Raw genomic sequence first — 12,667 nt, 5'->3', positions numbered from 1 at the left:
TTATTATCTTCATGATAGAGTCTGTCAGCTTTTTTTCCCGAGTTGATATTTGGGAAAGGAAGAGATGTAGTTTGGTCAAGCAGATCAATTAAAAAGAATTACGTGATCAGCGTTGCAGTAGAAGAGTGAATATGGGAGTTGTATGTTCTTAATCTTCCAGGAATAAAAAATGGAGACATTACTAGTTTGACATTTTTAGCATTTACTTCTGAATTCTGCATGGAAGAAAACTAAGTTGTTCCTTAAGTTTTGTAGGAGGGAAAGACAGTGAAAGGTGAAGTTTTCACTCTGCGTGTTAAGGATAAGGGCAAGCACATGGCTGAGCTTATTCACTGAGGAGTTTAAGTGCCCTGAAAAGCACCACAGTAATTATAGGCAGAAGTAATAAATAATTGTGTCCTCTGTAATATTTGCTGTGTGTTTAGGTGGGCAGTTGTAAAGCACATTCCTGGTTCAAGCATCAGACACTTCAGAGGAAGCCTCTAAGAACCTCTAGTTTTATTTGTAAGTTAGTTGTAGACCTCAGTTGACTCAGGGTTTGGGTTTTGTCACTGAAGATCTGTTTTAATTGACACAGTATGACATGTAGGTAACTGTCATGGAATCTTTTGGGATCAAGTCTACAAATGGCTCCTTGCTTTAATATCTCTGCTTTGTGTACAGGAAGTCATTATGGTGTACAGTGGAAAAGCATCCTTTGCTTGAGGTCAAACTGTAGCATTGAAGCAATATTATACTCCAAAGTTTAACTTTTGAGTCAGATGGCTTTAGATCTGGTGTAATAACAACTCATTTTTCAGCTGATCACCTGGTAACTCAATGTGTGTCATCCATGGTGGCTTCAAGTAGACTTGGGTTGTTTCTTTTCAGTCTAACAGTTTTGCTACTGTGTATAACTCCATGTCTGTTAAATTCCAAAGTTTTGTTGTCCACTTTGGATCTGTACAGTAAACAGTCTGACTCTCCCTTTCTGAGATGCCGTGGGAAATAACTGTTGACAAGGAGGAAGCAGAACGGGGTTGAAAAGCAGTAACAGCAAGTATGTTAGTTCATTACCAATGCAATAATTGCCACAATGCTGAATTCTGAGCAGTAATGTCTTGAAAAGGTAACAAAGAGTTTAAGCATTTCTCTGGAAAGAGAAAGTAACATTGTGTTTTGTATTTAAAAAAAAAACTGGTCTAATATTTGAATCTGACTTCTGTACTGGAAGGCATTGTAGCATCAGGGATGAACTGATTTATTAGCATGGATTTATACAGAGGAGATGATGCTTAACAAATTTGATTAACTTCTTTTGAGGAGATGACAGTGAGAGCTGAGAGGGGTGAAGCAGTAGACTTAATCTGCCTGGACTTCAGGAAGGCTTTTGATGTAATACTGCATAAAAGACTAGTATATAAGGTTAGTAAATATGCTGTTGATGGTGAATTCTAAATAAAAAAATAACTAATAGAAATTCAATTCTGTAGGATGAAATGTCATACCAAATGTTGAATTCAGTTCTGTTCATAGTTTTCATCAATTACTTTGCACTGTGGAATTGCAAACAGTAATGCCCAGCTTGTGTAGCTCCTGTATTTCTTTTTTGTCTCTGGTCTGATATCTTCTGTTCTGTCATGATTGATTGCTTTCAGGAACAAAATTGGAGGTTTAATAACTAGCTAATGATTATTTTCTCTGAATTATGTTTTTAGTGCTCCCTTTAAAATACCTGTTTCAAAGATGAGAGCACAGAGATTTGTAAGCCCCAGTGATATAGACAAGCAGAACTGCAGGTGTTACCAACTGCAAAAAATGCCATTTTATTTAAGAATCCAGAGTCTGTTGAACTGGGGATTGCTGCTTGAGGATTTTCTGTAATGTTACAGATATTTTAAAAGGTCTGAAATAAGCTGTCTGTACAGCAAGGTGTGTGTGCTTGAAAACAATTATTAAGAAAGATGCTAAAGAACACTGGGATTCTCTTGGAGCAGGAAGGTGCAAACGTGGGAACAGCAAGAGCCAAAGGATTGAGTGTTTCCCATACAAGTCCAGCAGGAAGCTGGAGAGCTTTGAATGTTTTTGGTCACATGCTCAAACAAAAACATCGAATAATAAGAAGATACAGAAGTAAATATTAAGACAACCTTTTTTATAGCTGTGAAGAGTAGGAGAAAGGAATTGCATCAGCCATGTGGTTCCCAGCTTTTCAGAATCTTAAGATGCTTTTTTTTCTCATCTTGGTACAACACTGTTTGTCTTTAACTCTGTAGGGGACAGAAATCTTTCAATTGCTGTCATTCAACAGTGTCTCTCCTGGCATGCCTGAGCAAGAGAGAGATCCCTGATACCTACTGGCCTAATGGCAATCCTAGCCTCATTCCCAAAGGGAAAGTAGGGCAGGGATGTCAATGAACTGCTGTTCACTGGTGACTTGTTTCATCTCGGGTACCACGTGACAGTCAGTGACAGCCCCCAGCCTGGCTGAGCTGGGCCTCCTGAACTCAGATCCTGCTTTGTGGTCTCCAGCCAAACAAAGGAGCCTGGCACACCCCCAGCCTCCTCAGGAGACTTCTCAGGGAAAGAAACAACGAGCAGAAATTTTCCAGCACTTGTACTGGGGACACTTGACTCCTCTGACTCCACTGCACGTGTCCAGTTAATTCAGTTACAGGCCCGAGTTACAACAGTGGCTCAGGTGGTGCCTGTTGTGCTGCAAGTTTTTGTGACTATGACAAACCAAGGGCTTGATTAATGAGAAGATGAATCACAGGCTATTGTTTTATGTCCAGTTAGTGGAAGACAAACATTTATTGCACTGCCATTTAGCACTAAACCGCTTCAGTGATACCCAGGAATAAAAATGAATTGTCAGCTTGCAGCCAGCAGCTCTTCAGTGCCACAGGATTGCTTATAAAAGATGTTCTGTCTGCTGACAGCTCTGTTGCAGACACCTGAATTTTATTGTCAGAGGAACACCCAGGCCAGTTGTTGAGGGAACTGTAGTGCAGTTTATCTCTGCTGTGTGGACATGAAGGTTTGGTATCAAATTGAATAAAAGGGTCTTAGTTTTCCCAGTTCACTTCCCTGATTTGCCAGAGTTTACATCCATGCTGCACAACCGGTCACCCAGCATTCTGGGAATAATGTTGCTCATAAAAAGCTTGGAAGAGTACAATTGCACAGTAGTGGTCATTTTAAAAGGCAAATAGATTTATAAAAGCTTTAAAAAGTTCTTAAAGTTCAAAAAGTAGGATCTTTAAGTTGAGTTACTGGGATGTCAGAAAGGGGAGAGAAAACAGAAGGGATGAAAAGCAGGGCAGCCTTAACTCAGTTGCTGAATGTGGGAGGTCAGAAAAGGCTGCACAAACTAAGGCTTTTTAGTGCAAGGGAAAGTCAGAACTGGGGGAAAGGTCCCTCAGGTGTGCTCCCATGTAACAATATCCAGCCAAAGGCTGCTTGTGCCCTATTCCTCCAGACACAAGTAGTGGGATGGAAAAATGTCTATGTTGATCTTAGGGCAGTAGGAAAGGGTACTGCTTTTTGATTAGGGTAAATAGCTTTACTACTTGGAAAACAAAACATAATTCATTGGAAGCTCTGTCAGTAGTTTAGGGACAGCCCAAAATCAAAGCCCTTGAGAGACCTTTTGTTGACCATAATATTTAAATAGTATAGGGACAGCCCAGTCCAAGCCCTTCCATAGAGTCACATCTCTGAGACTTCCACAGCTACAGCATCTGTGTGTGCACTGGGCTGCTTCAGCTTCCTTCTTATGTCTGGACATGTGGGTTGAGTTTTGTAGTGCTCTTGAATAGTCAGGGTTCAGAAACTCCTGTAAGTAGGAAAAGCTTCCAACTTACAGCTGACACCCCAAAAAAAGGAATTAATGATACCCACACACTAAAATATATATGTATGTGAAGTACTGAGTGCATAGTGGAAAGAGGACTCTGGCCCTTTGTTGTCATTCTCCACACTATTCTTCCTAAAACTAAAGACAGGCAATGATTTCATGTGTTTGTTTTTTCATTAAAATAATTAATTTATGTATGAGATACACATTGCATCAAAATAACTTGTTACCATGTCGGTCTGTAGTGTTTGATGCAATGTTTTGGTAGAGCTTAGCTTGGAGCCAGGGAGCTTTTCTTGAGGCCATTCACTTGGCCAGACAGTGCTGTAATCTGTGTTCTGATGTGGTTTGTCAGTACGAGGGCATTTACAGGCTGATATCTTGTTCCCAACTCCAGGAGGAAGCCCTGAGGCGACAAAGAGAGCAGGAAATTGCACTAAGGCGGCAGCGGGAGGAAGAGGAGAGGCAGCAGCAGGAGGAAGCACTTAGGAGATTGGAGGAGAGGAGGAGAGAAGAGGAGGAGAGACGGCAGCGAGAGGAGTTAATTCGGAAACAGGTGACGATGGCAAAAGGGACTCTTGTATTTCATTCTGGGGCTGCCAGAACAAACAGACACTTGCATCCCTGCCTGAGAGACCATCAGTTTTGGTGAAAGAAAGCAGAGCTTGTAGACAGTATTGAGAGAATGAAGAAAAGGTTGTTCACCTGTATCCTGATTTCACACAAAATAATCAGGATCTGATCTGTCCTTTGGAAAAGAGATTTGGGTGGAGTGCATGTTTTCCTTCATGCCTGAGCCTTAAGATTGGCTCTGCAGCATGGTATTTCTGCTCCTTTCTTCAAAGGAAAGGCAGAGTACAGTACCAGAGTAACAGTTTGGTTTGAATTACCACTCTCTGGGCCTTTACTAGAGAATTGTTATCTTCTGCTATCACCTGAGATGATCAGTTCTGCCAAACTGGTATTTCTGTACAATGCCAAGACTATGTTCACTAGCAGAGTTTCAGCTTTTTTTCTTCCCTTTTCTTGTCTTATTTTACAGCATTTTTTTCTTCTTGGGGTCAGCTTTAGAAGTCCATATTAGGGAACTTGAGCTTCCAGCCCCCTGACTGATACTGTCACAGTCCCTCAGTCAAACTAACATTGAAACATGATTGGCTTCACATTAACTTCCAGGTCCATTTCAGAATTCCCACTTAGTATTTAAAAATTCCTGTTCAGGGTCCTCCCTTGTAAGATGTTCACCCCGTTTCTGTCCCACTGCACAGTCGTCTCCTTTGTCTGCAGAAGCATCATCCCTGCACCTCTGGGGTTGAGTAACTCCAGTAAACGTCTCCTTCTCTGTCACCTGTTCCTTCTTTCATGTTATTTCTGCCAAGTTCCATTCCACTGAAAGTGTGGCAGTACTGTGAGCAGTGTAAGCAGGTAGAAACTCAGACTGAAAGGTGCATGACTTCTAGAAAGAAAATAGTATGAAGTGAGCTTGTCTGAACTAGGGAGATGTCATTCTCTTCCGAGTTCCCTGGTGGGGCAATGGGAAGCTTGTATTTTTGGGGAATATAGGTGAGATTACTGGGCTTTCTTGCCTGAGAAATGTAGAGATTACAGATATAAAGGCCTCTCTCTGTTCTCTCAGAGTATCAATACCTCAAAGTAGGAGTATTTTAAATTTTGCTAAGTCTACTTAGACTGTATTCCTCTCTGTGGTGGGAAGGAAGAGGAGGCTGCCAAGTGGGCCCGTGAGGAGGAGGAGGCGCAGCGGCGGCTGGAGGAGAGCAGGCTCCGCATGGAGGAGGAGGCGGCGCGGCAGCGGCTGGAGGAGGAGGAGCGGAAGCGCAAGGAGCTGGAACTCCAGCGCCAGAAGGAGATCATGAGGCAGAGGCAGCAGCAGCAGGAGGCTCTGCGGAGGCTGCAGCAGCAGCAGCAACAGCAGCAACTTGCACAGATGAAGGTGAGGTGTTCCTGCAGTCAGGCTGTGCCTCCTTCAGCTCCGCGCGGCAGAACCACAGCTGCGTTCAGGGCTGCCTGGGGTACCTTGGACGGAGAGGGAGGAACTGTCTGGAGAGGGAAAGGGCAAATAGTTGAGTGTGAAAGTGATGGGAAGAGGAAGATGAGTTACAAATTACAAAAGGGAGAGGTTCTGTCAGTAGAAGCACACTGGGAGGGTCTCACAGGTGGGTAAGGATGTTTATTCTGCCACAATGACCAGGGACCAGTGCAAAGTTCCTGAAGCTTGGAGTTCCTGAAGTCTTGGAAATCTAAATTGCTTGCTATTTTTCAGGCAATGATGTGTTACATTGTTCTTGATACACTATGATACATCAGAGGGCAATTCAAAGAAATGTACAGTTTATACTTTGCACCTTTTCCTACTTAGTTATACCATTTTATACTTTCCAGGGTTTTGTTAAACTTTGAAGGTGGCTTATAGTGTTTTTTTCATGACTGTACTTGAGCAGTATTCTCTGAAAAGTTTTGTAATTCCTCATGATGTCTGTTTTGGCCCAGCTCCCTTCATCTTCAACATGGGGTCAGCAATCAAATTCAGGAGCTTGTCAATCCCAGACCACACTGTCATTGGCAGAAATCCAGAAGTTAGAAGAAGAACGAGAACGGCAGCTTCGAGAAGAGGTAAATCCTGACAGGAGCAGAGTCTGAGTTGTTGGAGTGGACTCAGCCACGTGGCTGCTTGGCTGTCCCTGAAGTTATTAGAAGGAATGGTGAGGATGAGGAATGATTTTTGCAATAGCATAGCTCAAGTAAAATCCTCTGTTCCAGGTATAGGTTCAGTAAGATTTTATAGCTTCTTAATACAAGTGTCTGAAAGGAGGGAAGATGCACCCTTTTAACTCCAGGAGTACAATATGTTCACAAACCAGTATAAAATAATTTGACATCTAAAATATGTTTGCAGATATGCACAAGGCCAGGGCAGTTCAAGGAAGGGTGGGCTGGGTGAGAACAAGTGATGGTAGGAGAGAAGGTGTTCTTCCAAGACCCTAAATGCTTAGCTGACTGCAGTCATGATTCAATAAATTTAGTCTTTCCTAGACTAACAAACAATATGTATTTCCTGGTTACTTAGTGTCTCCCTTTTTGGAGGAACTGTAATGGCCCAAAAGATAGCAGGTCAGCCAGACTTCTCCAGAAGAAAGTGAAATCAGTTTAAAACCAGTTTCCAAGTTAGACCTCTGAGTAGTAACGAGCCTCTGTGAGTATGGACAAGCACTTTTGTCTTGCCTGCAACAGCAAAGGCGTCAGCAGCGGGAGCTCATGAAGGCCCTCCAGCAACAGCAGCAGCAACAGCAGCAAAAACTGTCAGGCTGGGGGAATGTCACCAAACCAACAGGCACCACCAAGTCCCTGCTGGAGATCCAGCAGGAGGAGGCAAGGCAGATGCAGAAACAGCAGCAACAGCAGCACCAGCAGCCCAACAGAGTCCGAAATACCACGGTACGTGCGCCGTGTCCACGGGAGGAGGGAACGGCCCCTTCCCTGGCTCTGCTCCTTCCCACTCTGCTGCTCATAACCAGCATCTCTTGGTTCTGTTTCCACAGCACTCTAACCTGCACACCAGCATTGGGAATTCAGTGTGGGGCTCCCTAAACACTAATCCCAGCAACCAGTGGGCATCTGACCTAGTCAGTAGCATCTGGAGTAATGCTGATACCAAAAACTCCAACATGGGTTTCTGGGATGATGCAGTGAAGGAAGTGGGACCTCGTAACTCGACCAACAAAAACAAAAGCAATGCCAGCCTCAGGTAGGACCTGTTGCAAAGAAAGGCTGCCATTCATGAGATGATCACTCAGCAGTTATAACATCTTCATGTGTTCTCCTTTTTTTTCCTGTGTCACTCAAGATCTATTTTGACAACAAAAATAGTTAATAGGTGATCATTCACAGTTCATTTTGTCATCTGCTTAGAAAATTATTTAGTTTTTAAAAAGTGTTTGCATCTTGTAAAATAGTGAGTCTTATAACACTGTACTGTGGATAAGTCTGGTAGTTGATAACCTAATATATGCATTTTCTTTCCCTCAGTAAATCTGTAGGTATTACAAGTAGACAAAACAAGAAGGTAGAAGAAGAGGAGAAGCTGTTGAAATTGTTCCAGGGGGTTAATAAAGCCCAGGATGGATTCACTCAGTGGTGTGAACAGATGCTTCATGCACTCAACACGGCCAACAACTTAGATGGTAAGAGGTGGGCAGGAATGTGAGAAGCAATATCCAGTTTGTTTCTGACCAGGTAGTTCTGGGGGACTGTAATGATGTCAAAGGACCATTTCGAGTGCAAAATGGCTTCATTAAGAACTGGCTGTGTCATCTTCTCCATGGTTTTCATTGTCCCAGCTACAACGAATCCGTGGGGACTGGAACCAGTTTTAAAGTGCCACCCAGAGCCTGCTGAGGGTTTCTAGTGGTTGTGGAAGCATTAGCAGAGATGAGGATCCAATTTCATCATGGATTGCATGGCAGGGCTTTATTGCACTCTCAGTAGGGAACTTGGAAGGGCAGGCTGTTTGCCATGGCTGCTGGACCAGCAAATCTGTGACACAGAAATCCAAAGGTTGTGTTTCTTGCACGTGTGTGTTTGCATATCAGTGTGCATTCCCTCACACTCTGCCTTCTTCTTGCAGTTCCCACGTTTGTTTCTTTCCTGAAGGAAGTGGAGTCTCCCTACGAGGTCCATGATTACATCAGAGCCTATCTTGGGGACACTCCTGAGGCCAAGGAGTTTGCCAAGCAGTTTCTTGAGCGCCGTGCCAAACAGAAAGCCAGTCAGCAGAGGCAACAGCAGCAACAGCAGGTAAATCCCACTCCCTGCAGTCCTCAGGAGTGTGTGGAGACCTGGAGTCTGGAGAGGCTGCATTCCTGCTGCACTGATGTGGCCAACTGTGGATCAAAGAGTGTCTGACCCAGGACATGCTGTGGAACCATGAGGTGGATGCAGCAGTGCCTGCTGCTGCCACACGGGATGGAGGAAATGCTTTGGGCTCTTTGAATGTTTTCTGTGTAAATAAACCAAACTTAATTGTGCTTTACAGTTTTGTCCTGACTTTGTTTTGTAGGATTCAGTGTGGGGGATGAACCACAGTTCACTACATTCGGTCTTTCAGACCAACCAGAGCAACAACCAGCAATCCAATTTTGAGGCTGTGCAGGGCGGGAAGAAGAAGAAGAAACAGAAGATGGTTCGGGCAGATCCCAGCTTGTTAGGTCAGTCCTCCTCTTCAGAAATTAATGGTCAGTTTGGGAGTGGGAGTTTGCCTTGTGAAGTGTAGAATTCTTATTGATCTTGAATGGCAATACTGAATTTGAGCCAAGTTGAAGCATTTTGTTTCAATACTATTATTATTTAATGATTTGAAAAATTCCATACCAGTCTCATGGAAAGCTTTTGTCAAACTTTCCCTCATGTTAAGGCCTCTTTGATACCTTGATTATTATCTGGAAACCTTTAAGTAGTTCAGGGATGTCAGTTAAACTGCCTTTCCTCTTGTGAGTTGACCTATGCCTATTTTATTGATTTAATGCTAATTCATTCTTTGAAGAAAAGCACATTTTCTGTTCCTTCATGAGGAGCAGCTTCCTGAGGCTGCCTTTATGCCTTCCCACCCTTTTACAGGTGCTGACTACCCTAGGCAGAAAAGATGGCACAGGTGGAATGGTCACAGATTTTCAGTTGGAGGCAGATGATGACATCATTAGCAGTCCTTTATTTATTATGTTCTCTATCTTTAATTTTATGTCTGGATGGTATTAACCAGCTGCTGTGGCACTGATGGAAAGGTTTCTTTAAGATAAAAGGGCATCATATAAGTCCCTGGGCACTGTGGGGTGTAGTTTGTGTAGAATAAACGTGTCCATGTTTGTGCTCTGAGGGACAGAAGGAAACCAGGGCACTGCACTGAGCCAGTGCTTGTGCTGGGCCTTCTTAGCATTATCTGGTGTTATCCACCTGAAGTCACTGCTTTTTTAAGGCTCTGGCAGAGCCCTGCCTTTTTGTCTTTTGTTCTCACCAAAACCAAAACTCTTCACCTGAATCAGTGATTTCTGCATTGATGAACACTGAACTTTTCTGTGGAATCTTGACTTGTACCACCCCAGTGAGTCTGATCTGGGGGCTCAGTTGGATGTATTAGAAAACCAACTCACGTAATGTGAAGTCACTAAATACAAATTAGAAGTTTCAACTGTGAGAGAAGTAGCACATGCAGCTTTTTACAAATGGGTACACTCTTTTACAGAATAATTTCAAATCCTCTTAGGTAACACACTGCCACGAGAGGGAACCAGAGTGATTTTCCTAAACCTACTGAGCAGAGCATTTTTTCTCATCTCTTGAAGACGAGGCTGTGGAAAGCAGTTGGTTCTCTAGCACAGAGCAGCTTATATGGCAGTCTCTAGACAATGAAATGTCAACTTTGTGTTTAGTAAAAACACAGGAACACTTTCTCTTTTCTCATACTCCATATGGGGTTGTTACAGCCGTAAAAATGGGATTTCAGTAGGAAAGTTGCGTACGATATATCGGATATTTTCCTTGTTGAAAGTGTTTTCACTTTTTCTCATGCTTTTCTCACGTGCATCATGTCCTCAGCACTTCATGGCTAAAAGGTTGGGTAGAAATGTGAGTGCATTTGAGCCACCTGCATGGCCCTGTGTAACTTTACATTTTCATGTGGTACTCCAGAGATGGGGATTGTAAAAAAGCATTTCACAGATTTCATAGATGCACGTATTTAGACTTTAAAGTAAGGGGTGGAATTGCTCACACCCCCTGAAGTGTTGGGCATGATTCCACATTTGGATTCCAAGTTCTCAGAAGGTCCATTTCTGCCTCTCAGGCTGTGGCAGGAGGGTGTTGGCAACCACTCCCCAGTACCAGTTGACTTAAACGTGCTCCAGTCCAAGATGTTGCAGAACCTCGTGAGCTCTGGTGTTTCCGATGCACTTGGTCTTGCACTGCTGCTGCACATCCCAGACTTATCCCACCACACACAGCATCCCCCAGCCAGGTGTTTAACCCCAGTCCTTTTTGGTTGCAGGGTTTTCAGTGAATGCCTCCTCAGAGCGGCTCAATATGGGAGAAATAGAGACTTTGGAAGACTACTGAGCATGTGCAAATCAACTGGCTTTTCCTGCATCTGTTAACCATGGATTCTCCGTTTGGACACAGTGCTCTCCACCGTGTGTTGTTCTTCACCTCGCAGTGAATCACAGGATCAATCATCTCAGGCTGCTTCCTCTGGCCCCAGCAAACCCTTTGTGCCCAGGACTGCACAGGCATCGTTCCTCCTGTCAGCCCAGAGTCCCGTGGACGTTGCTCAGAGCCCTGGGAGGGTGGGAGTTAGGATTCCTTCACAACGAGGCTGATTTGGGCAGCGAGCTTTCACTGTGCTGTGATTCCTTCTGCTGACATACCTGGAAAAAAAAAAAATCAATTGGGATTCCGCAAACTATTGCTTCCCTCTCCTGGTTACTCTTACCACGTCCAACATGTGCAGTCCTATGGAGAGAGAGAGAGAGAGTTTGTGGTTAACAGATGTTGGTCAAACCCCAATGCCACAGCTCCTGCCTGGGCTCCCCGGGGCGGGTGCTCTGCCGGGCCAGGAGGGGCATCATAAGCTAACGCAGAACTGGCGACACACGAGAGGGGCGGTGGCGGGCGCAGTTTAGCTTGGGTTGGTTTGAAGTTGCACACCCCCTGCCAGCCCTTCTCAGCACATTATTTTTGGAGGGAAAGCTCGAGTCTGTCTTCATTAGGTGGTGATGCTGGAGCTGCTGGAGTTCCCCGTCGACAAACTCCAGCCTTCCCGGACAAGTGGGGACTTCTGCTCTGGGAAAAAAGGGGGGTGGCATCTCTTCTTTCAGGTTGAATTTACCCCTTACATGCTACCTTCAGAGGGTTAGGACCAGTTTATTTTGAGCTCTTTTCCTGCAAATTTGTCTCGTTTAAGAGACAGTGGGATGTTGGCGTGTGGCTGTGTAGTCTTTGCAGGGGGTGGACGCTGGCTCTCAGCCCCGTGCCCCGGCAGGCTCAGCTGGTTGTCATTTCAGTGCTTAGGGAACGAGCAGAGATGCCCTTTCGTCGTGAGGAGAGACACTGGAGGATGAAGCTTTGTGCAATGACGGCCCTGCTTATCTTCTACACCTTAAACTACTTCATGCACCTTCACTGGGATCCATAATCTGAGTATTTATGGAGTCATAACCTTCCTCTCTCACCGAAAGATTAACACCACCTTCCCTGCTCCACCTGCCCACCCACCCACATGCACACACCGCAAAGAAAGAGAAGAACTGCCAAATGCACTTAGTTTGACCCCCTGGTCCCATCTCCCGTCCCCAGAGGGTTGTAACCTGCGAGGGAGATCCGCTGCAGTTTTGGTGGAGTTGTGTAAAGGTGTCTGTTGTTCTGTCATCACTGCCTAAAGAAAACAGTTCGAGTTGCTCAAGAGCAGTTTGGCTTTGGATTTTATTTCATTTGGTTTATTCATTTTTTGGGGTCACCTTCCCCTCCTCCTCTCTCTTCCCCCTGCCCCCAAACATGTACAGTAACTATACAGAGACTGCTGCAGACTTGTATATAGTTTTTGGATCCAATAGCATGGAGAGACTTGGAACTGTTGCAAATCTGGTCTCCCTGTCTCCTTTGCTTTGTAAATTCATAAAAGGGGGAAGAGGGGTAGTTAAAATGTTTACAAAACTTTAAACTCCCTCTGAACTTTTGCCAGTGTGGGGGGGAAAAAGAGAGAACTTAAATAAAACCTGGTTGTATTATATCTGAGAGAAAACTTTCTGCTTGCTTTTGTCAAAGCCG

General features: G+C 44.3%; 1 protein-coding gene across 9 annotated transcripts in view; it reads left to right on the top strand.

The window, feature by feature from the left end:
• Nucleotides 1-12,634, top strand: part of GIGYF2 (GRB10 interacting GYF protein 2) — a 72,565-nt gene extending 59,931 nt beyond the window's left edge. For 5 of the 9 annotated variants that reach the window (XM_027703802.1, XM_027703808.1, XM_027703805.1 and 2 more), the window contains 10 exons: nucleotides 1,303-1,404; nucleotides 4,236-4,394; nucleotides 5,553-5,789; nucleotides 6,347-6,469; nucleotides 7,088-7,291; nucleotides 7,396-7,601; nucleotides 7,883-8,037; nucleotides 8,481-8,650; nucleotides 8,913-9,060; nucleotides 10,893-12,634. In XM_027703802.1, the coding sequence (XP_027559603.1) occupies nucleotides 1,303-1,404; nucleotides 4,236-4,394; nucleotides 5,553-5,789; nucleotides 6,347-6,469; nucleotides 7,088-7,291; nucleotides 7,396-7,601; nucleotides 7,883-8,037; nucleotides 8,481-8,650; nucleotides 8,913-9,060; nucleotides 10,893-10,960 (1,572 nt within the window). In that variant the 3' untranslated portion in view covers nucleotides 10,961-12,634. The remainder of the gene's footprint in view (nucleotides 1-1,302; nucleotides 1,405-4,235; nucleotides 4,395-5,552; nucleotides 5,790-6,346; nucleotides 6,470-7,087; nucleotides 7,292-7,395; nucleotides 7,602-7,882; nucleotides 8,038-8,480; nucleotides 8,651-8,912; nucleotides 9,061-10,892) is intronic. The other 4 variants (XM_027703810.1, XM_027703807.1, XM_027703806.1 and 1 more) reach the window with 2 other exon arrangements.
• The last annotated feature ends 33 nt before the right edge of the window (nucleotides 12,635-12,667 follow it).

This window comes from Neopelma chrysocephalum, unplaced genomic scaffold, assembly GCF_003984885.1.
Source record: "Neopelma chrysocephalum unplaced genomic scaffold, ASM398488v2 Primary Assembly neopelma1_252, whole genome shotgun sequence".
Taxonomy (NCBI): Eukaryota; Metazoa; Chordata; class Aves; order Passeriformes; family Pipridae; genus Neopelma; species Neopelma chrysocephalum.
Note: the sequence above shows the minus strand (reverse complement) of the source record. Positions and strands in the feature narration are given on the sequence as shown.